The 25,524-nt window shown below is 43.4% G+C and overlaps 1 protein-coding gene across 1 annotated transcript in view; it reads left to right on the top strand.

Moving 5' to 3' along the window:
* LOC105528736 (low-density lipoprotein receptor class A domain-containing protein 3-like) overlaps positions 1–22,251 on the top strand; it is a gene marked incomplete at its 3' end in the record, with an annotated part of 165,841 nt that extends 143,590 nt beyond the window's left edge. The window contains exon 3 of the mRNA XM_011965611.1: positions 22,063–22,251. Within this exon, the coding sequence (XP_011821001.1) occupies positions 22,063–22,251 (189 nt within the window). The remainder of the gene's footprint in view (positions 1–22,062) is intronic.
* Positions 22,252–25,524: the final 3,273 nt, after the last annotated feature.

Here is a 25,524-nt window from a genome sequence, read left to right as displayed (position 1 = left end):
TGCTAGTGTAAGGCACTGTTGTCACTCCCTAGACTGGTCTTCCTGCTTCCTTTGCCTCCCTCTGTGCCTCCCTCTGTGCTCTCAGAGCATTTCTCACAGGGCAGCTGAGTGGTCTTGTATAAAGGATAAATCGGGCCAGGTACAGTGACTCACACTTATAATCCCAGCACTTTGGGAGGCTAAGGTAAGAGGACCACTTGAGCTGAGGAATTCAAGACCAGCCTGGGCAACACAGTGAGACACTGTCTCTACACAAAATGAGAAAATTAGCTGGTCTGTAATGCATGCCTGTAGTTCCAGCTACTCAGGAGGCTGAGGCACACTTGAGCATGGGAGGGTGAGGTGGCAGCGAGTCATGATTGTACCACCGCACGCTAACCTGAGCAACAGAGTGAAACCCTGTCTTAAAATAAATACATAAATAAATAAGGTCACTCAACTTGAGCAACAGAGTGAAACCCTGTCTCAAAATAAATAAATAAATAAATAAATAAGTAAATAAATAAGGTCACTCAACCTGAGCAACAGAGTGAAACCCTGTCTCAAAAAAAAAAAAAAAAAAAAAGATAAATAAGGTCACTCCCCTGTAATGACTTCTCATCACAGCTAGAATTCTGAACTCAAACTCCTTAGCCAGGCTGAAGAAGCCCTACCTAACCCAGCTCCTGCTGACCTCTGTGACTCATTGTGCCCCTCCCCTGCCATCCCTGGGCACTCTGCTTCAGCCCCACTCCACAACCCTTCTTTCTGTTTCAGATTCTTCCCAGGCTTTAGGTATGTTCTCGAGACGTTGCCTCTCTGCCTGGGCTGCTGTCCCCTCTCACCCTTGGTTGGCTGACTTCTTGTCTTCTAAACCTCTCTGGAACTGCTTCTGCCGTAGATATTCCTTTCCTCAACACCCAAACTACTTGTCCAGTTGCCGACTATCACATCTCTGTACATCACCATCTAGCACTTAGCACTGCCTGATTTTTTGTTTTTTCTTTTTCATCCTCCCCTGACTAAAGCACCATTGAGAGTAAGACCTCCCCTGCCTTGTGAAAGGCTCTATCCACCCATGCTTAGCACAATGCCTAGCACATAGTCAATCAATAGACTATGATGGGAATAGTAGGGATAGTAATAGTTTACACTTATGTAATGGAGTCTAAAAAGTCTAAGTGCTTTACATTTATCTCCACAGTAGTTTTGCGAGATGAGTATCATGATTGGCATCTTCATTTTACAGATAAGGAAACTGAGGCATCAGAAGTTATATAACTCAGCTGGGTGCAGTGGCTCATGCCTGTAATCCCAGCACTTTGGGAGGCCGAGACAGGTGGATCACGAGGTCAGGAGATTGAGACCATCCTGGCTAACACTGTGAAACTCCGTCTGTACTACAAATACAAAAAATTAGCTGGGCATGGTGGCGGGCACCTGTAATCCCAGCTACTCGGGAGGCTGAGGCAGGAGAATGGCGTGAACCTGCGAGGTGGAGTGACTCACATTTTATGATTTACTTGCTTGTGTGATGGGGTTATGGTGTGGGGGCACCAAAAATCTCTTGTCTTATAAATAGTTCACTTCTAATGTTCTGGATACTTCTCCCCATCCTTACTATTGATCATGCTTCCTTTGTTGTTTTGGCCACAAGGAAACTCAACTAAAATTTCAGCCCTGATACTAGTGATCTTATAATAGTTTGTGAAATGCATTTTGTCTATTACCTTTCTTCTCTGCTTTTCCTTGTAACATCCCATTTTCCGCATTTAAAAGTATTTATTTATCTCAGCCAACTCAGTTTATGAAAATAAATTATGAATTTATAACAAATAAATATATGTATAAAAGTGCGTCCCTGGACAGGTTCCTTAACCACTGTGATGCTTCCTGTCTTCTGTGCAGTATTGGTAATCATTCCTGCCTCACAGTTTTTTCGTGAAGTCTAAGCAGGATAAAGTCCATGAAAGCCCAGAACACACAATAAACATTAGTAAGAGTGTCTTCTTCCTCTTCCTCATTTACAGTAAAGATGAGGGAATCGTTGTTTTTTTTTCCCCCCCTGAGACAGAGTCTCGCTCTGTTGCCCAGGCTGTGGTGCAGTGGTGCAATCTTGGCTCACTGCAACCTCCGCCTCCTGGGTTCAAGTGATTGTTCTGCCTCAGCCTCCCGAGTAGCTGGGACTACAGGCACGTGGCACCACATCTGGCTAATTTTTGTACTTTTTTAGTAGAGATAGGGTTTCACCATGTTGGTCAGGCTGGTCTTGAACTCCTGACCTCAAGTGATCTGCCTGCCTTGGCCTCCCAAAGTGCTGGGATGACAGGTGTGAGCCACTGCGCCTGGCCAAGGATGAAGGAATCTTGTGCTGGTACCTGGCATAGTGGAGGTAATGGAAGGTAGTTTAATATGTCTTACTGAGCTGCTAATAAGCAGCTGCATGTCTTATTGAGCTGCTAATTGGTACTACTAACTGGGGAGCTCCATTACAGAAACCCACAATAAATGACAGGCTGTCATCATGTCCTGTTTTGGGTGACTCTTTTCACTATAATAAATTGGTTTTTGAGCAGCAGAAAGATAATAGGTTTAGTAAGTAGAAAAGACTCAACCACAGGGGGCTTGTGCATAAAGCCCAGCCTGGAAAATGGAAAAAGCATTTATCAGTAAGACCCACAGAAACTTTTTATTACTATGGCAACTGGGTCTTTGGTCAGTCTCTCTTTAGCTAGATTATAACGTAGCAGTGAGGAATATCAACTGTGTGTTTCAATTGCTTATTAGCTCATAAAATTTGCCAGTTTGCATATTAATTGTTACCGGATAAAATAGCCCTATTTTTAGGTGACCCAGTCACCCATTTTCTGATACCAAGCCGCTTTCGGAACTTTAAAAAAAACAAAAACAAAAAAAACCAGTAGTTATAGTAATGAAAACTCTTAGCCTTAGGCATCTTCTCATTTAATCCTCCCAACTACTCTGTAAGGTCAGTTTCATCTTCCATTTTACAGATGAGAGAGGAAAAGCCCAGGGCAGTTAGGTAACCTGTCCAAGGTTACAGTTCTGGTAAGGCATAAATCCAGGATTTGAGTCCATGTCTGTTTGATTTCTATTATAAAAATAACTTTATAATCTTAACCATTAATATGGGCTGTATAGCCCATATGATATAGAATATAAAGTTTCTGTAAATCTGAAAAGGCAAAAAATCCAAGAGTATTGACCTTTCCCTAGTACAGGGTTGGTTCTTCAACCTCAAAAGTATTGACATTTTGGGGCCAGGTAAGTCTTTTTGTTACTGAAACACCAGGGGTTCAGTATTAGGTCCTGCTACTCCACACACAGAAAGCCCATCAGCAACATGACGATCATTGCCAAGGAAGAAACCTTTCAATCAGGTGCTGCAGCTTAGGAGATGGGAGCTCAGTCTCAAATTCATCTCCCTGACTGATACGGTTTGGCTGTGTCGCCACCCAAATCTCATCTTGGATTTTAGTTCCTATAATCCCCATGTGCCATGGGAGGGACTTGGTGGGAGGTAATTTAATCATGGGAGTAGTTACCTTCATACTGTTCTCATGACAGTGAATGAGTTCTCATGAAATCTGATGGTTTTATAAGGGGCTTTTCCCCCTTTTGCTGGGCACTTCTTGCTGCCCCCATGTGAAGAAGCACGTGTTTGCTTCCCCTTCCACCATGATTGTAAGTTTCCTGAGACCTCACCAGCCATGCTGAACTGTGAGTCAATTAAACCTCTTTCCAATTACCCAGCCTTAGGTATGTCTTTATTAGAAAAGACTAATATGTTGACACACTAAAACTAGCTTTGTATAGCAGGGAAGAAATGTAACAATGTGTAAGCAAACAGGAACTGGGGAAGAGCAAGGAAACAATTATGATGAATAGAGGATCTCTGCATTTCATTGTCTGGATGTGGTGATCTGGTGAGTTTCAGCTCTTTGATACTTTTTTGAGAGGCCTGTAAGTCATTCCCTGAGGAAGGAACTCAGATAAAACAAATGTAAACTTCAAACTTTAAGACCAGAAAGGTCATCCACACTCACCTCCCTACATCCCCCAGTATTGCCTAATTTTGCCAGGGAGGAATTTGGCTAATTAGGACTTTCCTGGAAAAAAGCAACTCTTTCATTTCTGATGTCACCAGTCTTCTTAGATCTTAGCCTTTACCAGAAAGTTTTGTTCTTTATCTAGTTATGTTCAGAGAGCTGTACAATTTATTGCTACTATCTAATTTTAGAACATTTTAATCACCCCAAGAAGAAACCATGTACCCATTAGCAGTCATTCCCCCTTCTTCCCTCTCTTAGTTCCTGGGAACCCCTAATCCACTTTTTGTCTCTACAGATTTGCCTGTTCTGGACATTTCATATAATGGAATCATACAATATGTAGCCTTTTGTGTCTGGCTTCTTCGACTTAGAATAATGTTTTCAAGGTTCATCTGTGTTGTGTCATGTATCAGTACTTCATTCCATTGTATGGAATATAGGAGTCCAATTTCGTTCTTTTATATGTGAATTTCCAGTTGTTTCAGCCATTTGTTGAAAAGACTATCCAGTGAATTTTCTTGGCACTCTTGTCAAAAATCGATTGACTAGAAAAGTAAAGGTTTGTTTCTAGACACTCAATTTTATTTTATTGATCCATATGTGTACCCTTATGCCAATAACCACAGTGTCTTGATTACTCTAGCTTTGTGTAGTATATCTTTAAATTGAGAAGTGTGAGTCCTCTAATTTTGTTCTTCTTTTTCAATATGGTTTTGGCTATACAGAGTCCCTTGAATTTCCATATGAATTTATGATCAGCTTGTCCGTTCTGCCAAGAAGCTAGCTGAGATTTTAGTATAAGGGTTCCGTAGACTCTGTGGATCAATTTGGGGAGTATTGCCATCTTAACCAATTTTAAGTCTTTAAATTCTTGAACATGGGATGGCTTTCTGTTTACTTAGGTCTTCTTTATTTCAGTGATGTTTTGTAGTTTTCAGTGTACAAGTCTTACATTTCTTTTGTTAAAATTATTCCTAAGTATTTTATTCTTTTTGATACTATTGGAAATGGAATTGTTTTCATAATTTCATTTTTGGATTGTTAATTGCTAGTGTATAAAAACACAATTGATTTTGGTATATCCACCTTGTCTATTGCAACCTTGCTAAGCTTGTTTGTTCTAATAGTTTTGTTTTTTTATTTTTGAGACAGGATCTCACTCTGTTGCCCAGGCTAGAGTGCAGGAGTGCAGTGGTGTGATCACAGCTCACTGCAACCTTGACCTCCCAGGCTCAAGGGATCCTCCCACCTCAGATTCCCAAATAGCTGGACTACAGGTGCAGGCCACCACACCTGACTAATTAAAAAAATTTTTTTTTGTAGATACGGGATTTCGCCATGTTGCCCAGGCTGGTCTCCAACTCCTGGGTTCAAGTGATCTGCCCTTCTTAGCCTCCCAAAATGCTGGGATTACAGGCATGAGGTACCACTCTCGGCTAGTTCTAATAGTTTGTGTATGTGCGAGTTTGAAATCTTTCTTGTTTTTTAATGTAGGCATTTACAGCTATAACTTTCACTCAGCCTTGTTTTGGTATGTTGTGTTTTTGTTTTCATTCATCTCAAATTGTTTTTTAACTTTATTTTTGATTTCTTGTTTTGACCCATGGGTTATTTAGGAGTATGTTAATTTCCACATATTTGTGAGTTGCACAAATTTCCTTCCTGTTGTTGATTTCTAATTTCATTCCTTTGTGGTTGGAGAACATATGTTATATGATTTCATTCCTTTTAAGTGTATTGAGGTTTGTTTTATGTCCTAATATTTGGTCTGTCCTGGAGAATGTTTCATATATACTTGGGAAGAATGTGTTCTGTGGTTGTTGGGTAGTGTGTCCTGTAGACATCTATAAGTCTGTTTTGTGGTGGTGTTCATGCCTTCTATTTTCTTGTTGATCTTCAGCCTAGTTATTCTATCCATTATTGAAGATGGAGTACTGAAGTTTCTAACTATCATTGTTTAACTGACTATTTCTCCCTTTAATTCTGTCAGTTTTTGCTTCAAGTATCTTGGGGCTCTGTTTTTAGGTACATGTAATTATGTCTTCCTGATAGAAGATATATTGACTATTTTATCATAAAAGTTCTACTTTGTCTCCAGGAACTGAACTTTTTTTTGGTTTTAAATTTGATTTTGTCTGATATTAGTATAGCCACTTATATTCTCCTGATTTCTATTTTTTTTAAGCCTCCTAGGCTATTGTAATATGCAGCCAGGATTGAGAGTCACTGCCTTTATAGGATAAGTTAGAAGCTGAGGATCAGTATTTTGTTGTTAAAGTTAGCTCATAGCTACCAAGAGATGATAGCCATGGGATTTTCTGATTCCTGTGACTGATGTAGAAGGCATTATAGAAATTTCAGGATGCCTTGGTGAAACCTTTCCTAGAGCAAGACTTGTGGTGCACTAATGTACTATTTTCCCAAAAGAGTTGTTTTCAAGTTACATCATGACACAGAATTCTGTTATGGTTTATAGTGTCTTTCTTCCTAAAAGTACAAGCTGTAGGAGCAGCCTGAAAGAGCCTCCCTCCCTCTCTACCCCGTTGACACTCTCACCCCTGATGTCTCTGAATGGAAGTCTTGAGTTCGCATGGATGTTACAGTGCCTTAATCTTCACATCGTAGGCATTTATCTCTGCCCTTTGCAGGTGTTTAGAGACAAAACCTGAGTTTTAGGGTTCTGCTGTTTATGTGGATCATGTGGGGAGGGCCAAGAAAACCTTTCAGAGATGCCCCTAGAGAGCTCATCAGAAATGAGCTTCCTCTTTGGAGTCTGAAGGCAAAGAATATGCCACGGAAGCGAGGATGTTTGAAGAAGGAAAACCTCAAAGTTTTCCAGGAGTCAAGGGGATGGGAGAGGGTGGCGGCTCTGAAAAGAAAACCCTTCTTCTTTTGGTGAAGATAACCCTCCTTGCCTAAGTCAGATGGAAGAGGGTCTAGAATGGAGTCCTCTTTGAGTTTATTCAAACTTGAAAACTGTCTGTGATTCTCACACTTTTCACTCATTTTCTTTTTTTTTTCTTTCTTTTTTTGTACCACTTGTTAGGAGTCATCCCTTAGATATCAACTTTCATGCTGTTGGATGATACCTTTACTGAAACACTTTTTTTTTTAGGTGGAAACCATTCTGTTCTGCCGGAATCTCTGTGCCCACATCTGGTCTTAATCCCAGGGACTTGGATCCACTGTCAGGAAGATTTTCCACCAAGTAGTGAAAAGCCTCCAGAGGCTCAGTTACCTAACCCACATGTATTTATTATCTTTTTAGATCTTTCCTCACCCCTCAAGATTTGTCTGTAGAAGCAGTGGTTGGGAGTATCTTAGTTTCCTGCTCATAAATTCTCTAGAATTTTCATTCCAATATATATGCACACAAAAACCTCTTTATCCATATACGTGTGTGCATTACCAATAGCCAAAATAAATAACCTTTAAAAATCCCTTTAGATTATAATTTCCTAATCCCAAACTTGCTCGGTGGAAATTTTGCCTTTTTTTCCACCTGTCATTCTTCATAATAAAAGTACTTTAAGGGTCCATGATAGCCACTTTGAATTCTGTTATGGTTTATAGTGTCTTTCTTCCTAAAAGTACAAAGAATATTATGGGCTTGTCTCTCTTCTGCTCCCTCAGGGCTTTTGAGGGGGATAAAGAGATTTCCTTGACTTCCAATAGCTTCATGATATCTTTGTGAGTTCATATAAAAAGTTTCTTCATCAAAAACAAATCTGATGCATCACTTTCCTCTAGAAAGATGTCTGCTGGCTTCCAGGATAATTCCAGACTCCTGTCTGCCTTGCTTCCAGACGCATCTCCTGCCACATAGCTCGTGTCCCAGGTGCCCTAGCTTCTCCCAGATTTCTGTACAAGCCGTAACCTCTTTCAACTCTGAGCTTTAGTTCATGCCATTCCTCTTGCCTGGAGTGTCCTTCTCTCTTTTTTTTTCACTAACACACTCCTATAAATCTTTCATAACCAACTAAAATAGCACGGGTTTATGAAGTACCCCCTGGTTCCCCCAGGCTGAGTGGGTCCCACTCTTTCTGAGTTCCTTTTGCATTCTGGCCATTCCCCACATATTAATTAAGCATCCGCTGCTGGGCAGAAATTATCTGAAATGATAATAATAATAATAATAAATGGGAATAGTAATAATAGCTAATACTGTATAATAATGCTGGATAATCTGTAACACTCAATACTACATAATACTACATTTTATATTTTATAATACTATATTTTGTAGCATAATATCAGATAACAAGATGTAATGTATAAAACAATAGCAAATATAGTATTAACTATCATAGCTAATACTTTGTTCCAGAAAAAGTGCCAAGTAATTATTACATTGTCTTATTTAATCCCCACAACAACTGAGCGAGGTTAGTAGTGTTCATATCTCCATTTCCTGATAAGGAAATTGAGGCACAGAGAGGGTAACCAACTTACCATAAATCGTATGGCCAATAAGTGGTAGAGACAACATTTGAACCCAAGCAGGCTGACATCTAACTGCTTAACTGCTGTAATTAACTTTTTTAAAAGACAGGATCTTGCTCTGTCACTCAGGCTAGAGTGCAGTGGTACAATCTTGGCTTACTGCAGCCTCCGCCTCCTGGGCTGAAGCGATCCTCCCACCCTAACCTCCAGAGTAGCTGGAACTACAGGCGTGTGCCTGTTTTTTTTTTTTTTTTTTTTTTTTTTTTTTTTTTTTTTTTTTTGGTAGAGATAAGGTTTCACCATGTTGCCCAGGCTGGTCTTGAACTCCTGAGTTCAAGCAATCCACCCATCTTGGCCTCCCAAAGTGCTGGGATTACAGGTGTGAGCCACCACACCTAGCCATAATTAACTGTTGAAAGGCAAATGTTGATACAGCTTATGTAGCATTTACCACATCTCATTGCAATCGTCTGTTTATTGTCTCTTTTTTTTCTCTTTCTCTTGGCCAGGTGTTTTCTTTAGCTAAGGGCCTCTTGCTAGCAGAAATTGTTTTATTCACTTTGCAACCCCCACACTTGGTTCTGTGTGTGGCATAAAGCGAGTTGAGAATTACTGTTGGTGGAATGAATAACTGAAAGAGCAAAGCCTTAGACTGTCTAAACATTGCATTGATTTCCACCTCATTTTTCTCAGGACTAGCCATCTATGTGAAAAGCAATTTGTAGAACCATGAACCATGTTAGGGAGGGGAGGGCATTACTGAATCTCTACCAGATAGCAAACGTTTTGCTGTATTCTCTATATGCAAAATCTCATTTTATTTTCACAACAGCTGGGGAGTTCTATACCATCTTTATCTTTCTTTTACAGATGGGGACACTGAGGCTGAGGGAAGTTAAGTGATTCATCCAAGATCTCAGTGATTACGTGGTGGAACTGAGGTGGATACCTGGATGCTTCTTTTCTTTTTCTTTTCTTTTCTTTTTTTTTTTTTTTTAACAGAGTCTCACTCTGTCGCCCAGGTTGGAGTGCAGTGGCGCAATCTCAGCTCACTGCAATCCCCGCCTCTTGGGTTCAAGCGATTCTCCTGCCTCAACCTCCCGAGTAGCTGGGACTACAGGCATGTGCCACCACAACCGGCTGAATTTTTGTACTTTTAGTAGAGATAGGGTTTCACCGTGTTAGTCGGGATGGTCTCGATCTCCTGACCTCATGATCCACCCACCTCAGCGTCCCAAAGTGCTGGGATTACAGGAGTGAGCCACTGCGCCAGTCCCAGAAACCTGGATGCTTCTTAACCCTGAGTCTTTCTGACCTCTTAACCCCAGGCTGTAGACCTCCTCTTCTCAGCTTGAAAGAGAAGAGGTTTGGAAAGAATTTTCTACAAGAGAATCTTCTGGCAAAGCTGTTTCAACTGGATACCTTCTTTCTGTATTTATATTCCAGTTAGCGTATGGTCTGTTGCTCTTTCACTCCGCAGTGTGTATGTCTGAAACAGCCAATATGTTATTTTAGGAAGAAATAATACATTGCAATATCTGATCGATAAAACTTGGAGTCTACTCCAGTAGTCATGTGGAGCTGAACTGTTGCAACAAGCAAAGGGCTTTTTGCCCAAGCCGTAATTTTTGCAAAGGCTAGAATTCCAGGAGTGAGTTTGTTTTCTGGGCTGTTTGTCATCTGCCTTGGGACCACAATAAAGGAGCTCCCTGCTTTGGCCCCCAGATTTCCTGGAGAATCCAGGCAGATTACTTTTTAAAAGTCAGTTATTTTTACAAGGCTTTCTTTGCTTTCTTGTCCCCAACCATGAAGTCATTTTAAAAGGAACCAGTTTGACCTTTCACCAAATGAGCTAGAGGACTGAATATATTAATAGTAGCAACATCAGATCGACTGCTTTTTGCAGTTTTTAGCTAGCAATGGCCACATGTGGGTATTCACTTTGGGGAGCTGTGCATGTTGATTCAAATTATGTGAATTTTACACTTTGATTCTTTTCTGACATATACTTTTGCTTAGCCCTTGTCATTCTCACATCTTTACAGTGAGCTGAATTGTAACTGGTTCATAGCACATTTTTTAAAATGAGAAATAGGGCTTTTGATTTTTTTAATTAATGAAAAGATACCAGGTACTTTTACGGATATGAGAAGCATGTTCATACTGACCTCCTTTCAGTTCCTCCTTTATCACTTTGTTCTACCTCCAGGCTTTTACACAGGCGGCTTGGAACATCGTTGATTCCACAATTCCACAAACACTAAAATTTCAAATGTGACCGAGGTGTCTTCTATGTATTCTCATTCTTCGCAGGTGTGACACAGAGTTTGTGAATTAATATTAGAGGAATGAAAAACGGAATGAGTAAGGCCTCACGCTGTAAATATTACATTGCTTTTCTGCCTAGACTGTGGCCCACCTCGGCTGAAACCGACTTTCCCCTGAGAAGCCTGTTCTGATGCCAGCCTCCTCCCTAGTTTGAGATTAAGCATCCTATAGCTCCCCCATCAGGGCACTATTTGCATTACATGCAGGGGCTCCTTTACCTGTCTCTGTCTTCCACTATCACAGAGAGAGCCTGTCGGCTTCGTGTTTGAATTCCCACACAACTGACTCAGCACCAGACAGGTTGAATTCCCACACGACTGACTCAGCACCAGACAGGTAATAGGATGCTTAGGAATATTTTGATATTGGCGAAACAGGAGCAGATTATTTATTGCCTCTTTAATTCTATTTTCTGTTGGGCACAGGTAAATGTAAATCCTTACGAAGTGGACAGAACTGAGTAAGTTTCAAAGCTTTAAAAAGGGCCTTTTTGCTTGAATAACAACCATTTGTATACGAGCCCACAGCTTTTGTGTGTGAAGCAGAATTTGTATCTTGCACACAAATGGGGAAGAAGAGAGCAGTGTTGAAATGCGGAACGATCATAAAGAGGCCAGTTGTTTCCTTGTGGATATTCATCTTATGGTAACTCCTCTATCTGGGATGTATTAGACTTGGCTTGAAGGAGTCATGGGCAGAGTAGGTCTCACATTGGCTGTGTAGCCGTGATTCTTGGAGCGGCAGTAACATCAGGAAGAAAAGAATGATGAGGTCATTTGCTCTGTGGTATAAGAAAGCAGTAGAATCGGTCAGAGTAGGATGTTCACATTTTAGTACCGATTGGGATCCTTAGTGTGCTTAGTAAAAATGCAGATTCCCCTAGGGCAGAGACTCAGGAATCTGCATGTTCACAAGCATCCTTGGGGATCCTGCTGCAGGTGGATGACTGACTACTTCTCCGTGACACTGCCCCAGAGAATGGGGAATTCTGGAAAAATACCGGCAAGTAGGACAGTCCTAAGAGTGAGAGTCAGCCCTTGCCCTTTGTCAGGGTCCTTAGTCGAAGGAGACCATGTAGCCCAGGAAAGTCAACTCAAGGAGCATCTCACAGAAGGAGGACGCTGCATTTTCCCATGATTCCTGCAACCCAGGGAAACCAATTCCAGCAAAGACTGATGCCCTGTACCCGGTGCAGATTTAGAAATGATAAAAAGAAGAGTCATGGTTTCCTTGACCAGACAGGAATGTCCCCTACTCTGCAGAATAATGAAATACACAGATGTTAAAATGAAAAGAGAGAGATGGATGGAGAATAATAGAGCGCAGCAGCAGTTAAGGAGCGACTTAACAAAAATGCAGAGGAACCATGGGATGCTCTCAGCCTTTGTGCTTCTAGGAGCGTCATTGCCAACATGGGAGAATCAGCCCATAGCAGACAATCCTGGGCTGGAGGCTTTTCTCATAGCCATCTGTGGCCAGAAGACAATACCAGTTCCTCAGGGAGGAGGCAGTCAACAGTCAAAAGGATACCAAAATGTGAAACATGCATATCCGATTTTGACCTAGCAGTTGTACCTTCACGAGATAATATACAAGTGGGAAAAATATGCATCTGGCTGTGCATTGTTTATTGAAAACACCCCAAATGTCCATCAGTAATGGGATCTATGGGTACACAGACAAAGTAAAGTTACCCTTAGCCATTAAAAATGATGATGTGTACCAGTAGTTATTGACATGAAAAGATGTCACAATATGTTATGTAGCAAAAACAGGTTTCAGAATAGCATATATTTTAAGGGTGCATTTAAGTAAAATTGCATGCTCGGATTTCTGCCTATGAATTCAGTCAGTAATTATTGAGTAGCCTGTGCGCCTGCCACTTCTCTGGGCATTGGAGATACGCAGTGAACAAGACAGTGGCCCTTTGCTCTTGGAAGTTGTGGCACCTGGAGCCAGCAGCATCGCCTGGGAACTTGTTAGGAATGCAGGATCCCAGGCTCCACCCCAGACCCACTGCATTTTAACAGGGTCCTGGGGCGATCCATTTGCACACACTAGTTTTTGAGACCGTGCTGTAAGAGCATGTTTACCAAAATGTCCGCAGTGTACTTCCCCACGTGGTGGCAATTTGTTATAAATTTTACATCTGTCTTTGTATGTTTCTCCATGGTTTGACTTTTTCACAGTGAGCTATGTCTTGTGTTTATAAAAGCAAGGGTGGCGATACTGTGAAACAGCTCCTCGTTCGTTGGGCTCTCTCAGCCACATACTGGTAGGATCCTGGGGCAGGAGTAGGAGATGAGCAGGGGTTGAAGGTGAGTAGCTGTTGCTCATTTGGCCAACCACAAAGGTCTAGAAGAGAGATCCTAGAGACCCACAGCTACAGCAGGAGCTGTTGCCATAGCCTGAGAGAGGCAGCAGGTCTGATTAGCTGACTTCATGGCTGTTCTGGTAGAACAGAGATGCTTCCACATTGCAGCCTCTGTCCAGCTCTTTTGTGTGATTGCTGCCTGGGAAGCATCTGGGGTGGTGGCCAGAGACAGCAAGCCCACGCTGGAGTTTCCATCAACCTTTAGACCTTGAGCAGCCCTGTACCCTTCCTGGGCAGACTGGGAGCTACAGGCATGATGATGTCTGGGGAAGAGCCTTCTCTACAAGGCCTGGAAAGTTCTGCTCCTGTGGGAGGGTAGCTTTTTCTTAGGTGTTTCTTCTGTGCCTGTCCCAGAAGAGGGATTTGATCAGGTGTGGCCCTAGGGTACCCTCCCTAAAGTGTAGTATAGTTAAAAGAAGCTGGACTCAAGCAGAAGAACTGCACTATAGACCAATCTGACCCTAAACAGCTATGTGACTTTGGGCAAGTACAGTTGCCTCTTTGGGCCTCAGTTTTCTCATCTGTGGAATGTGAGAATTAGTTACTGAGTGAACCTGGGTGGACTGCCTGTGTGCTCCAGTTGTTACGAGTCTTTGTCGTTAGGATATCGCAACCTGGAGACACTGGAATGCCTCCTGGCCCCCTCTAGTTCTGACGTGGACCCCGAATATTGGTCCCAGGACTGTCTCTGATTTATGACCTGGTTGTCACTGGCCCCTGGTGAAATGGGAAGAATAAAGACAGTCTAGTGAACATGTAGCTATAAAGTTTCTACCCTTTCAGGTTAGAGAGTTCCTTACTCTGAGACTTTGCCTTCCTGCATTTTGGATGCTAAGGCAATATGTTATTTTAGGCAAATGTTTATTTAGGGCAATAGTAAGTAGAGGTCATTGCATGTATTCGTGTAAGTTTTTGCGTAAAATAAAAAGTTGGCAATTGTATTAGTCTTTCCTCCACTTTCATCTAGTTTTTTATTTTTTATCTTACTGGTCTGTGAATTCCAGGACTGGGGGAAGTCGGCTCTAAAAAGCTGGGGGAGGGCTTCGGTCAGGAAATAAACCCAACCCACAGGAGACCCTTGGTCCCCATCTTCCTGCTAATGAAAGCTGCCGCTTTGAAAAGTTTGTGGACTAAATCCTTGAAAAGTGGTGAATTCAAGTATTCAGCGGAATAGAGTCACCCTGTCTGCCTTTGTCAGGGCTACTTTAAAGACAGGCAGGGTCAGTCTTTCGCCTTCTGTCAGACGCTGCTGAGTTCTATGAGGAAATCTCCCCTTTGTGGAAATGGGGGGTGAGAGAGGGACAGTCGGAGCCTTGCCCAGGACCCCCCTTCCCCACAGCCCTGTAGCAAGTCATGCAGGCAGGCAGCAGCTGACAGCTGTTGTCTGGGACAGGCTTTTCTCTGCCCCTGCCAGGCACTCGGCTGGTTGCCTGTGATCTGCTTTGTGGGCATGTGATGATGCAAATGTAAATCATAACAGGACAGGCTCCCCTGACATAAACCACGACTGAGCATGCTGACCAGGCAGGAAGTCTCATTAGTAATTCCTGAAAAGGGTGCAAGGGCAGGGCCAAAGAGCCAGTTAATTGAATGATGGCTAATTTGTTTATAATCATTCATATTTTCACTCTTTTCTCTTTCTCCCATAAAATCTAGTCCTCTGGAACTGGGCTGGTCCTTGGAGAAATCTAAGGAGGCGACAGAGCAGCTGTGCCAAGGGAAAGATTTGAGCCTTGACTCTGTTTATTAGCATTGTCAAGTTACTTCACTTCTGGACCTCAGTTTTCTTATCTGTAAAATGTTTTTGTGTGTGTGTGTGAGAACTTAAAAGATATCTGTGAGACAGAGTGTGATGCTTAGCTCATACTAAGCATTCAGGAAATACTAGCCATGTTGTCCAGCCTCACTCTTTCCTCTTATAGGTTCATTTGGATATTATGCAAATATTTATGAGGCACATGGTGTAGGCACTGTACGGTGCAGCTCCTTTAAAAATGGTAAAAGAAAGTATGCAAATGAGTGTACGTTCTTGGAGGCTGGAAGGCAGGGGCATTAGCCAAACAGCTTAATACAAAACTGGTGAGATCAAGTAGTGATGTGTCCTGTGAAGGGAAGGAAAAGAAGGCTGAGGGTTAGAGCGACTAAGGGTGGGAGCATAGGTTCTACTGCAGATAGTGCAATGATTCAAGAGACTAAGATGGAGGAGTGAGCCATGCTGAGCCCTGGGAAAAAGACATTCCAGGTGGTGGGAACAGAGAGTGCAAAGGCCCTGAGGTGGGAATATGCTGGCTGGACTTGAGAAGGAACAAGGAAGCCTGTATAGTTAGATTTCCAAGATGGGAAGATCTTCATGGCCTTGATGAGAAAGCCTGGAATTGGAGAGCAGCATGATGACTCCAGGTTTTATTCTAATGGGAAGGCAGTGATGTTCTTAGTAGAGGAGTGATGTGCTGAGGCTTATGAGGAAACACTCTCAGCCTAGATGGCAAAGCCTATAAGCATTCTTCCCTGCTCCCTCAAAAGGTGCCCAGAACGAGACTGGCTGATCAAGGACCGTGTGTCAGAAGCTTGAACCTGTCTGGAAGGACACGATGGCTGGAGAGCTGGCAGAGGGGCAAACTTGACCCTGGAAAATGGAACTCCTCTGCTTTTCTCTTCCTGTAGCCTTTCCCAGCAGAAGCCAAAATGCCCATCTGTGCAGAAAAAGCATTAACACAGCAGGCCTGACGGCTGCCCTTTCAAAAGTGTGCTTGGAACATTGGCCCTTGGCTGGCATCCGGGAACCTAAATTTCAGTAGGTTTCCCATTACCCAACTGTTAATGGTGGCTCACTGTGCCTAAACTGGCTGTGCAGACCGTGTAGTTGATGCTGTTTTTCTGCTGGAAGTCTGGAAATGTGGTGTACTGAGAATGCCTGCGTGACCAGCCCCTAATAAAAACCGTGAGCACTGAGCCTCTAATGAGCCGCCCTGGTGGGTGACATTTCACACATGTTGTCAACAACTTGTTGCTGGAGGAATTAAGCACATCCTGTGTGTCTACCCTGGAAGAATACTTGTGAAAGCTTGAGCCTGGTTTCCTGTGACTTCATTTCATATACCTTTTTCCTTGGCCTTTTTATCCTTTCACTGTAAGAAATCTTAGCTTTGATTATATGCCGAGTCCTGGGAGTTACCCTAGTGAATCACTGAATCTGTGTGGGCTTGGGGACCCCTGACACAGCATCTTATATGAAGGGACTATACTGTTGATGTATCTCATTGCTGATGATGTTGACCATGGTCACTTGGTTGAGGTGGTATCTACTAAGTTTCTCCACTGTCAAGTTACTGTTTTTCTCTTTGTAATTAAATGACATATTGGGGCAGATACTTTGACACTGTGCATATCCTGTTTCTCCTCAAGTGTTTATTTTCTAATTTTAGCATCCATTGCCAGATCTTGCCTGTAACAGTTATTACAATAGTGTTTGCTTCATGGTGGCTTTCTGTTTCCCGCACCTCCTCTACATTTATTAATGAGAAGTCTTCAATAAAGAAGAACTTTCCTTTCTCCCTGTTTACTTACTTATTCAACAATTTTTGGTATCAGTGTCGGGTACTAGATCCTTATTTTGTTGGCCTCGGATATTTATTTTATTCTCTGTGTCATAATCTGATACTGTTGTTGACTTTGTTGCTTGGATTGTTCTAGCTTTGGCTATTGGGAACTTCAGGCTAACTTCTGTGTCCTTTTGACATGCTCCCATGATATTTGGACACTTATTTACTTTATTTTCACACTTTTGGCAACAGAAGATACTCTGGGTTCATCTTGTTTGTATATTCTTCCTGGAATCAACCACTTCTCCAAGGAGGTTGGTTTTCTTTGTTAGATAATGGTATTTAGAAACCAAGATCTGGCTGCCAGGTGTGCTTATTGCTGTTTAGGTGTACTGCTTCTAGTCTCTCTCAGCAGATGGAGCTAGGAAATGTATGTATATACACTATCCCATACATACACACAAATCAGTATTTATTTTTGTCTGTCCATCTGTCCATCCGTCCATCCATCCATCCATCCATCCATCCATCCATCCATCCATCCATCCGTACTGTCTAATTTTTGAAGACCTTGAGTTCATACTGGTGGCCTCCAATTCCTTCAAACTTCCATTGGAAATTTTGGTTCAATAACCAAAGCCTCAGGATTCACTTTAGCCTTCTCACTTTCTTTTCTTTTCTTTTTTTTTTTCAGACGAGTCTTGCTCTGTCGCCCAGGCTGGAGTGCAGTGGCACAATCTCAGCTCACTGTAACCTCCACCTCCCGGGTTCAAGCAATTCTCTGCCTCAGCATCCTGAGTGGCTGGGATTACAGGTGCCCTCTACCACGCCTGGCTATTTTTTTTTTTTTGTATTTTTAGTAGAAATGGGTTTTCAGCATCTTGGCCAGGCTGGTCTTGAACGCCTAACCTCATGATCCACTCACCTCAGCCTCCCAAAGTGCTGGGATTACAGGCGTGAGCCACCGCACCTGGCCTAGCCTTCCAACTTTCTTTAGTTGCAACTTCTCTCTCTGACAGAAATCTTACAGTATATTTACATATTTGTTCCACCCTAGTGCACCCAGAAGATAGTTTCAGAATTGATGACCCATACTCTTGGGAGAAACAAATATAACTAGTATACAGTACTGTAGTTTGTTTTTTTTTTCTTTAGCTTTATGGAATCTAGTCAACATACTGTTTTCCTGAGTTACTTAGGCTGGTTGTTTTCTTCCCCATCCCCTTCAGTGTGGTGGTGTTATTTACTAGTAATACGGTTATGTTTACTTGTTATTGTTAATGTTTCATTTTGAGTTTTTCCCACATGTGATTGATTTTAAGTGTTTATTTTTGGGGTGTGTGAAATACTACCATGGTTCTAAGATATACAGTGCTCTGAGTATATTTACACAAGTATATGTTGAGTCAGATGGATATACTCGGAGAAATGTGCAACCTTCTCATCCTGTTATCTTGTCTGATATCAGTTGCCCATGGTTTTTCACTCCTTTCCCACTCACCCCCTATAGATAACCAATGTCGTTAGTTTCTGGTTTATCCTCCTGTATTTCTTTTGCACAGATAGGTCAGTACATGTATATTTTCTTATACCCCTGCTTTTCTCATGTGGAGGGCAGTGAAGTACTGTTATGGGATCTCTGGGGTATCACTTTGCCAGCTGGAAATTTCTGTAGCCAGTGGCACCTTTGCCCAAGTTTTGCTCTGGCCTTCTGGGCTCCTCTGCCCACTTGACCTGGCAGGCTGTGCTTGGCTCCCACTACAGGCCTAGATCCCATACCTGACAAGGGCAAGCCAGTTGCACAGCAGTGAGGGTTGTGTGAGTGAGTGTGGAGTTCAGCCACTGCACAGCCAGGTATGTCGGCTGTGGTGGGGCAGGCAGCTCCAGACACCAGCATGGGTGCTAGCTCCCCGCAAGGCTGCGGTTGGACCAGGCATACCATAAGCAGCTTCCATGGCTGACATTGGGGAACGCAGTGTGATGCCTGGAAGCTTGGAGACTCCAGGAACCACAGAGCCCTAAAAAGGGTATCACAACCCTGGCTTGGGGGTGCTCCTAGGTCTGGGGTCCCCGAAGGGCCACAACTCTTCTTTCTTCTCTTGTCTCCTACAACATAGTGGGCAAACAGCATGTTTCATCCCTGTTTGTGGTATTGCTCTTTTAGCCCTGCCATTCAGTGAGTCCCTAGTTCTTGTCGTGCATCCAGGAAGAATGAGGTACGCAGACAAGTGGAGGGTGAGCAAGACAAAGAGGAACTTCATTGAGCAATAGAACAGCTCAGAGGAGACTCACAGTGGGCAGCTCCTCTCTGTAGCCAGGGTGTCTTGATGAGTGATCAGCTCTCAGCAGAGAGGGTAACTCCTCTCTGCAGTTTGTCCTGTTGTCTCCTCAAGTCTGACTGAGTCCAGGGCTTTTATGGGCCTCAGAGGGGAGGAAGTGCATGCATGCTGACTAATCCATGGGTGGGCCTGGAAAAGTTCCCACTCCAGTCTGTGGGACCCACAGCCTGGCCCTCAGGCCTCGGGCCTTCCCTGGCTTGAAGATTGGGCTTCACCAGGGACCTGCCCTCTCTGCCTAGGAGCATGTCTGCCTCCTGCTGTCTTTCATGGTGCCCAGGTTTGTGCCAAGGGGCACCTGCAGGGCAGTGCCAAGCTGTCTTCAGCACCGCCTTGGTCTCCCTCCCATGTTTGTCTTCACCCAAAGTCCAGAGGCAGCTGAGGTGGCGGGGCGCTGGTGTGTCAGCACTGCCCTGAGCGTGCACACATTCAGCTGGGTTGCAACAGTGCCCAGGCTCGGCCTCAACTTTGCTCCATGATCTCAGTGGGTGCTGACAGCAGGGAGAGGCCAGGGAGCTGGAGCAGACACCTCTGAGACTGTGGGAGTAAAGGGGGGCCCTTCCTGGGCCCCCGAGAATACAGAGATGTCTGCGTCTGCAGCTGCAGTTTGGGTGACTGCAGCCATGCCCAGAAGGTTGGGACTCCTGCCTGCTCCACGCTCCTGCTGACACCATAGAGTGTGGTACTGCCCTGGGCCCAGCTCTGCCTCCGTGCCCCTCTGTGCCTGCCTCTCCATGATCAGTTTCTAAATTCTGTGAATTTAGTGATGATGATGATGATGACGATGATGATAAATAGCATAAGCGTTACCATTGAGCATCTACTGTATATACCATGCTCTATAATGTCTTGTATGATTATCTCAATCCTTACTGGAGCCCGAGGAAGTAGATGTTACCTCCAATTTACTGATAAGTGTTATGGATGCAACTGGTTGGGGCTGGTGTCGTGGGTGGTAAAAGAATACCAAGACAGTCATAGGTAAAGAAGGGCAGATTTGTCAGCAAAAGTACAAAAATATGTTGCATGGGTGCAACAGGCAGCACGGCAGCGAATGGGCCGTCTGCAAAGCGTCAGGGGCTGGAGGAAAGTTTTATAGGGTCATGCTGGAGGGGCCTACTTATGGAATGAGGTATTTAATGAAAGGATGTTGGGCCAGTGGGTTTGTGATTAGCCATTTCTTGGAACAATTGTTCTTCCCAACTTGGGCCCGCTTACTTGTTGCTTACTTATCAAGATGCCACACTAAGGAAACAGAAGTCCAGCAAAATTTAGAAACTTGCCCATCATAAAAAATAGAGTTGGAACTTGAACCCAGGACTGTCCTGAGTTTATGCTTTGAGAAGAGTACACCAGTACCATAACAGAAGTTCCAAGGTGAAACAAAGCCACCTGGGTTTTTAAAACCCGGAACATTTCAGGCCTTAAAACCCTGATGGTTGTGAGTTGACTTTTACCAAAGTCAGCATGTTACAGACAGCAAGAACGTGGAGGTAATTTATTGCTTGTTTGTTTCAAAGAAATGGCCCTTCCTTCTTGGAGGACCGTGGGTCCTGCCTCTAAGACAGGAGACAAGAGGGATGCTACATAGGGCCTGCTACCTGGGATGTAGCAATAGATCTCATCTCACATCCCCTAATCGCAAGCCAGAGCACCAGAACCATTAATGGGAGAGTACATTACCCCACAGGGCTGTTTGATTTAGCAGGACACTCAATCAAGCCCAAGTTACAGCAGTTTCTGCTAAAACTGTTTGTACAGCATGAGTGGAAGAAGAATGTATTTGGAGCAGGAGTCTGGCTTCTGTTGTGAAAAGTGACAGCCTCTGGCAGAGAGAGAGGCAATGCTGTCGAGTTGGTTGAGGTCAGGGCTTCTGGCATCTGTGTGCCGGCCCTCACCCGGTGCTTGATTTTCCAACTGTGTGACCTTGGGCAAGTCACTTGATTTCTCAAAGTGCATTTATGAAGTGGTGATAAGAACCATACTCATTTGTTTGGGGCTCCCAAGACCACCCCAGGTTCAGCGATTTGCCAGGAGAATTCGCAGAACTCAGTATATGATCATACTCATGGCTATGATTAATTACAGCAAAGGGATACAAAGCAAAATCAACACAGGTAAAAGACGAATGGAATAAAGTCCAGAGGAAATCAGGTTCAGGCTTCCAAGAGTCCTCTCCCAGTTGAGTCCAAAGGATGCGCTAATTCCCCTAGCAATGAGTTGTAATGTAACAACACATGTGGAATGTTATCGACCAGGGACACTCACTGGAGACTCAGTATCCGAATTTTTATTAGGGACTGATCACATAGGCACCCTTTGCTCAGCACGTACCAAAATTATAGCCTCCCAGAAGGAAGGAAAGCAGGGGTGTTCAGTGTAGGTTGTACTGTTTACATAAACAGTTTAGGCACAGTGAGCCACTCTTGTTTGTTAGGGTGGTGCAAAGTCTCTCAAAATCCAAGTTCCCAGACTCCAGCCAAGGAAGAGCCAACCTTGCAAGGAGGTCTTGGTAAGCATAGCAGTTTCAGTTCTGTTTTGTTACCTCTTTTCTGCCCATCATCCCATTGGGTGGTTGCTGGGTGAATTAAATGAGATGATCCATACAGAGCTCTCAGCACACTGCCTAGCATGGTGAATACTTATTAAATGTTGATGCTTCAGCACCTTCATCTACTCATCATCCATTTACTTACCTGTTCTTCGTTCGTGGCTTCGTTCAGTACATTTTGATTGGCACCTGCTGTGGTACAGGGGCTATGTTAGCCTCTTGGGTACTTTTGAAGCATTCCTCTCTAGATGATGCTGCTTGTGGGTGTTCAGTCTGGCTGGGTGTTTGAGGTGGGTGGTGGTAATGAGAAGAAAGCTTCAGGGACTTTAAGATAAGTCTTAAGTGGACTCATTTTCACATTCAGTGTTAGTAGGATGAGTATGCAGTCATCTGAGAACATCTCCTGATGTCTTGCTGTTTCTTTTTCTTCCTGCAGCCAAGGCTAAGTCAAAATGCGGCCCGACCTTCTTCCCCTGCGCCAGCGGCATCCACTGCATCATTGGTCGCTTCCGGTGCAATGGGTTTGAGGACTGTCCCGATGGCAGCGATGAAGAGAACTGCAGTAAGTGCTGTGCACTTGGACGCTGTGATCCCTTGTTCTTTCCCGCCAGCCAAACTTGTCCACGTCCGTCACCCTCATCATGTGCTTCTTATACCTAGAGGCTCAGGCATTCTCTTCTGTTACCCAGATTCTGTTCTTTCCCACTTCTTGTGTAAATCTGTAAATGCTCAGCCACCATTTATCAGGGGCTCTACCAAGTGCACTGAGCCTGAGACTTGCTGTATTTTCAGTTCTGACAATAGCTCTGCAAATGCAGATGTATTATCCTTAGTTAACAGATAAGAAATTTCAAGTTAGAGAAGTGCATTAGCTCATCCAGAGTCACATAGCTCATAAGAAGCAGAGCCATTTCTAGGTTCATTCAAACCCTCATCTGACTGATATCCTCAGTCAGACTTCATGTCATCTGACTTCATGTTTGTGTGCTTGCTTACTTTTTTTCTTACTTTGAATTCTTTTCTTAAAAAAGTTGGCCGGGGCCGGGCGCGGTGACTCACGCCTGTAATCCCAGCACTTTGGGAGGCTGAGGCAGGTGGATCACGAGGTCAAGAGATCAAGACCATCCTGGGCAACATGGTGAAACTCCATCTCTACTAAAAATACAAAAAATTAGCCAGGCGTGGTGGCGGGCGCCTGTAGTCCCAGCTACTCGAGAGGCTGAGGCAGGAGAATCACTTGAACCCGGGAGGCAGAGGTTGCAGTGAGCCGAGATTGTGCCACTGCACTCCAGCCTGGTGACAGAGGGAGACTCCGTCTCAAAAAAAAAAAAAAAAAAAGTTGGCCGGGTGTGGTGGCTTGCACCTGTAATCCCAGCACTTTGGGAGGCTGAGGTGGGAGGATTGCTTGAGTCCAGGAGTTCAAGACCAGCCTAGGCGACAAGATAAAACCCCATCTCTACAGTAAAAAATACAAAAGTTAGGTGGGCCTGGTGGCACATGCCTCAGCTACTCAGGAGGATGAGGTGAGATGATGCTTGAGCCTGGGAGGTCAAGGCTGCAGTGAACTGAGATGGCACCACTGCACTCCAGCCTGGGCAACAGAGTGAGACACTGTCTTAAAAAAAGAAAAAAAAGTGTTTCTACGTTAGGTGTATGCATACTATAAAAATTTATTCTTGAGAAAACAGTTCAAGTATCATAGATGAAATGAATGTCCTCCTTGACTGTGACCACCCTGATTTGTTTTACCTGCTGTATAATATTCCCCTGGTGTCAGTGTGCACACACACATATTCACTCCCTCTCACCTTGCAGCCAGCAGTCTTGCTGTTGGGTTTAACTACTCCTTGCCTTGGATACATGCAGATCCTTCCTTTTAGCATCCTGCTGTCCACAATGACTTTGCATACAGCAGCCTCAGTGACCTTCAAGCCTCTCTTCTTCACCTTTAATACTGGCCCAGCTCTCCCATCAAGTTGCTTCGTACCTGCCACTGGTCACTCTGGTCACTGTTTCTTCTTCTTTCCCCATTCGTCAAAATGTTTAGACTACTTGAGCCTTCGTAATTATCGTCAGCTCTGAACAAACTTACATGTTTATTTTCTGTGCATATATATGTGTGTGTGTGTGTGTGTGTGTGTATATATACACATATATATATATGACTTTATGTTTTAGAGCGGTTTGAGGTTCACAGCAAAACTGAGAGGAAGGTACAGAGATTTTCCAAATCCTCTGCCCCAACACATGCACAGCTTCTCCCATTGTCAACATCCCTGGCCAGGGTGATACAGTCATTACAATCAAACCTGTGTTAACACATCAAGTCCATAATTTACATTAGGGTTCGCTCTGGTATTGACCATTCTATGGATCTTGATAAGTATATCATGACATGTAGCCATCATATAGTATCATACAGAATAGTTTCACTGCCCTGAACATTTTCTGTGCTCATCCTACTCATCCCTTTTTGTATCCCCACCACATATTTTAATAAATATTTTTCTTCTGATTAAAGAACTTACAAAATATAAACAAGTATACAGAAGAAAGCAAAACTGCCCATATCCCATAAGTTAGAATGAGACACTATTAATATTTATGCCATTGTGTGCTAGTTCTTCCCTCCCGTCTGCTCCTCCTTGCCTCCCCTCTCTCTTTCTCTGTCTCCCACTCTTTGTCTTCTCTCTCCCTTTCTCTCCTCCTCCTTCTCTTCCCATCTGTCCCACTTTCCTCCCCACCTTTCTCTCACTCCTTCTCCCCTTCTCTACACACACACACATGTACACACACACACACAGCCCCCTTCTCTAAGCACATTGTACTTATTTGTAATGTCCTGTATATTGTGACCATTTTCACATTATCAGTTTTTTCCAAACATAAGTTTTAACGACTTCAGTGATTCTTTTGATAGATTATGTTCTTCTTCCTACTTCATTGGCTCGATTTTAAGTCTCTGATGAGGAGGATGACTGTCTCCTATGTCATGTATGCCTCTCTAGGGAGGAATCATGGCTGTCCCTTCCCAGTAGGGGCACAGGAAGTTTCTAACTGTCCCCTGCATTTTGTCCTGTTGCCTTATTTCATCTTCTGGGCTCCAAGTGTTAAGAATCTGGCACAGCCAGCAGATGATTGTGTGGTTACAGCAGATGAGAGTGATGGACATGCACCCCAGCAGGGAGGGTACATATCACTAAGAGGAGAGGCGCAACTGGGAGAAATGACTCGACCCAGACTCTGGGCTTGGATTTGTGCTGTACCCTAATGAAGCATGAGTCGGATATGCCAGATCATCTCTTGCATAGCGGTTTACTGGTCTGCACATTGAGGGTGCTGAGAGCCTGCTTCCCAGGATTGCTGGAGAATTAGATGAAATAACTGAAAAGACTCAGTATAGTGGCTGGCACAGACTAATTGATTTTTTAAAATAGTGGTTTAAAACAGAACTGTGAGAAAAGACCATAGTTACTAGGATTTTGCCTTTGATTTTGGACTTACAAAAATATACTTCTTTTGTATTTTGGTTAATCCTTTAGTAAGTGAGTATCACCTTAATCTCTGCTTCCTGTTGTCCATGGGGATCTTATAATCTAAGGGAGAAATGACACACACAGACACACACAAACACACACACCCACCCCAGAATAATCCAATGGCAATAAAATGCAAGTATGACACATTATAGTATAAGCAATCTAAATGATTATGTCATCCTATATATTCCCTGCCATAATTAAAGACCTTATATGATTTAAATGTTTGGACATTGGTCTTTAATTTTCTCTTTTTTAAATTTATTTTTGATTGTACTTTAAGTTCTAGGGTACATGTGCACAACGTGCAGGTTTGTTACATATGTATACATGTGCCATGTTGGTGTGCTGCACCCATT

This window comes from Mandrillus leucophaeus, unplaced genomic scaffold (genome assembly GCF_000951045.1).
Source record: "Mandrillus leucophaeus isolate KB7577 unplaced genomic scaffold, Mleu.le_1.0 Scaffold73, whole genome shotgun sequence".
Classification (NCBI taxonomy): domain Eukaryota; kingdom Metazoa; phylum Chordata; class Mammalia; order Primates; family Cercopithecidae; genus Mandrillus; species Mandrillus leucophaeus.
Note: the sequence above shows the minus strand (reverse complement) of the source record. Positions and strands in the feature narration are given on the sequence as shown.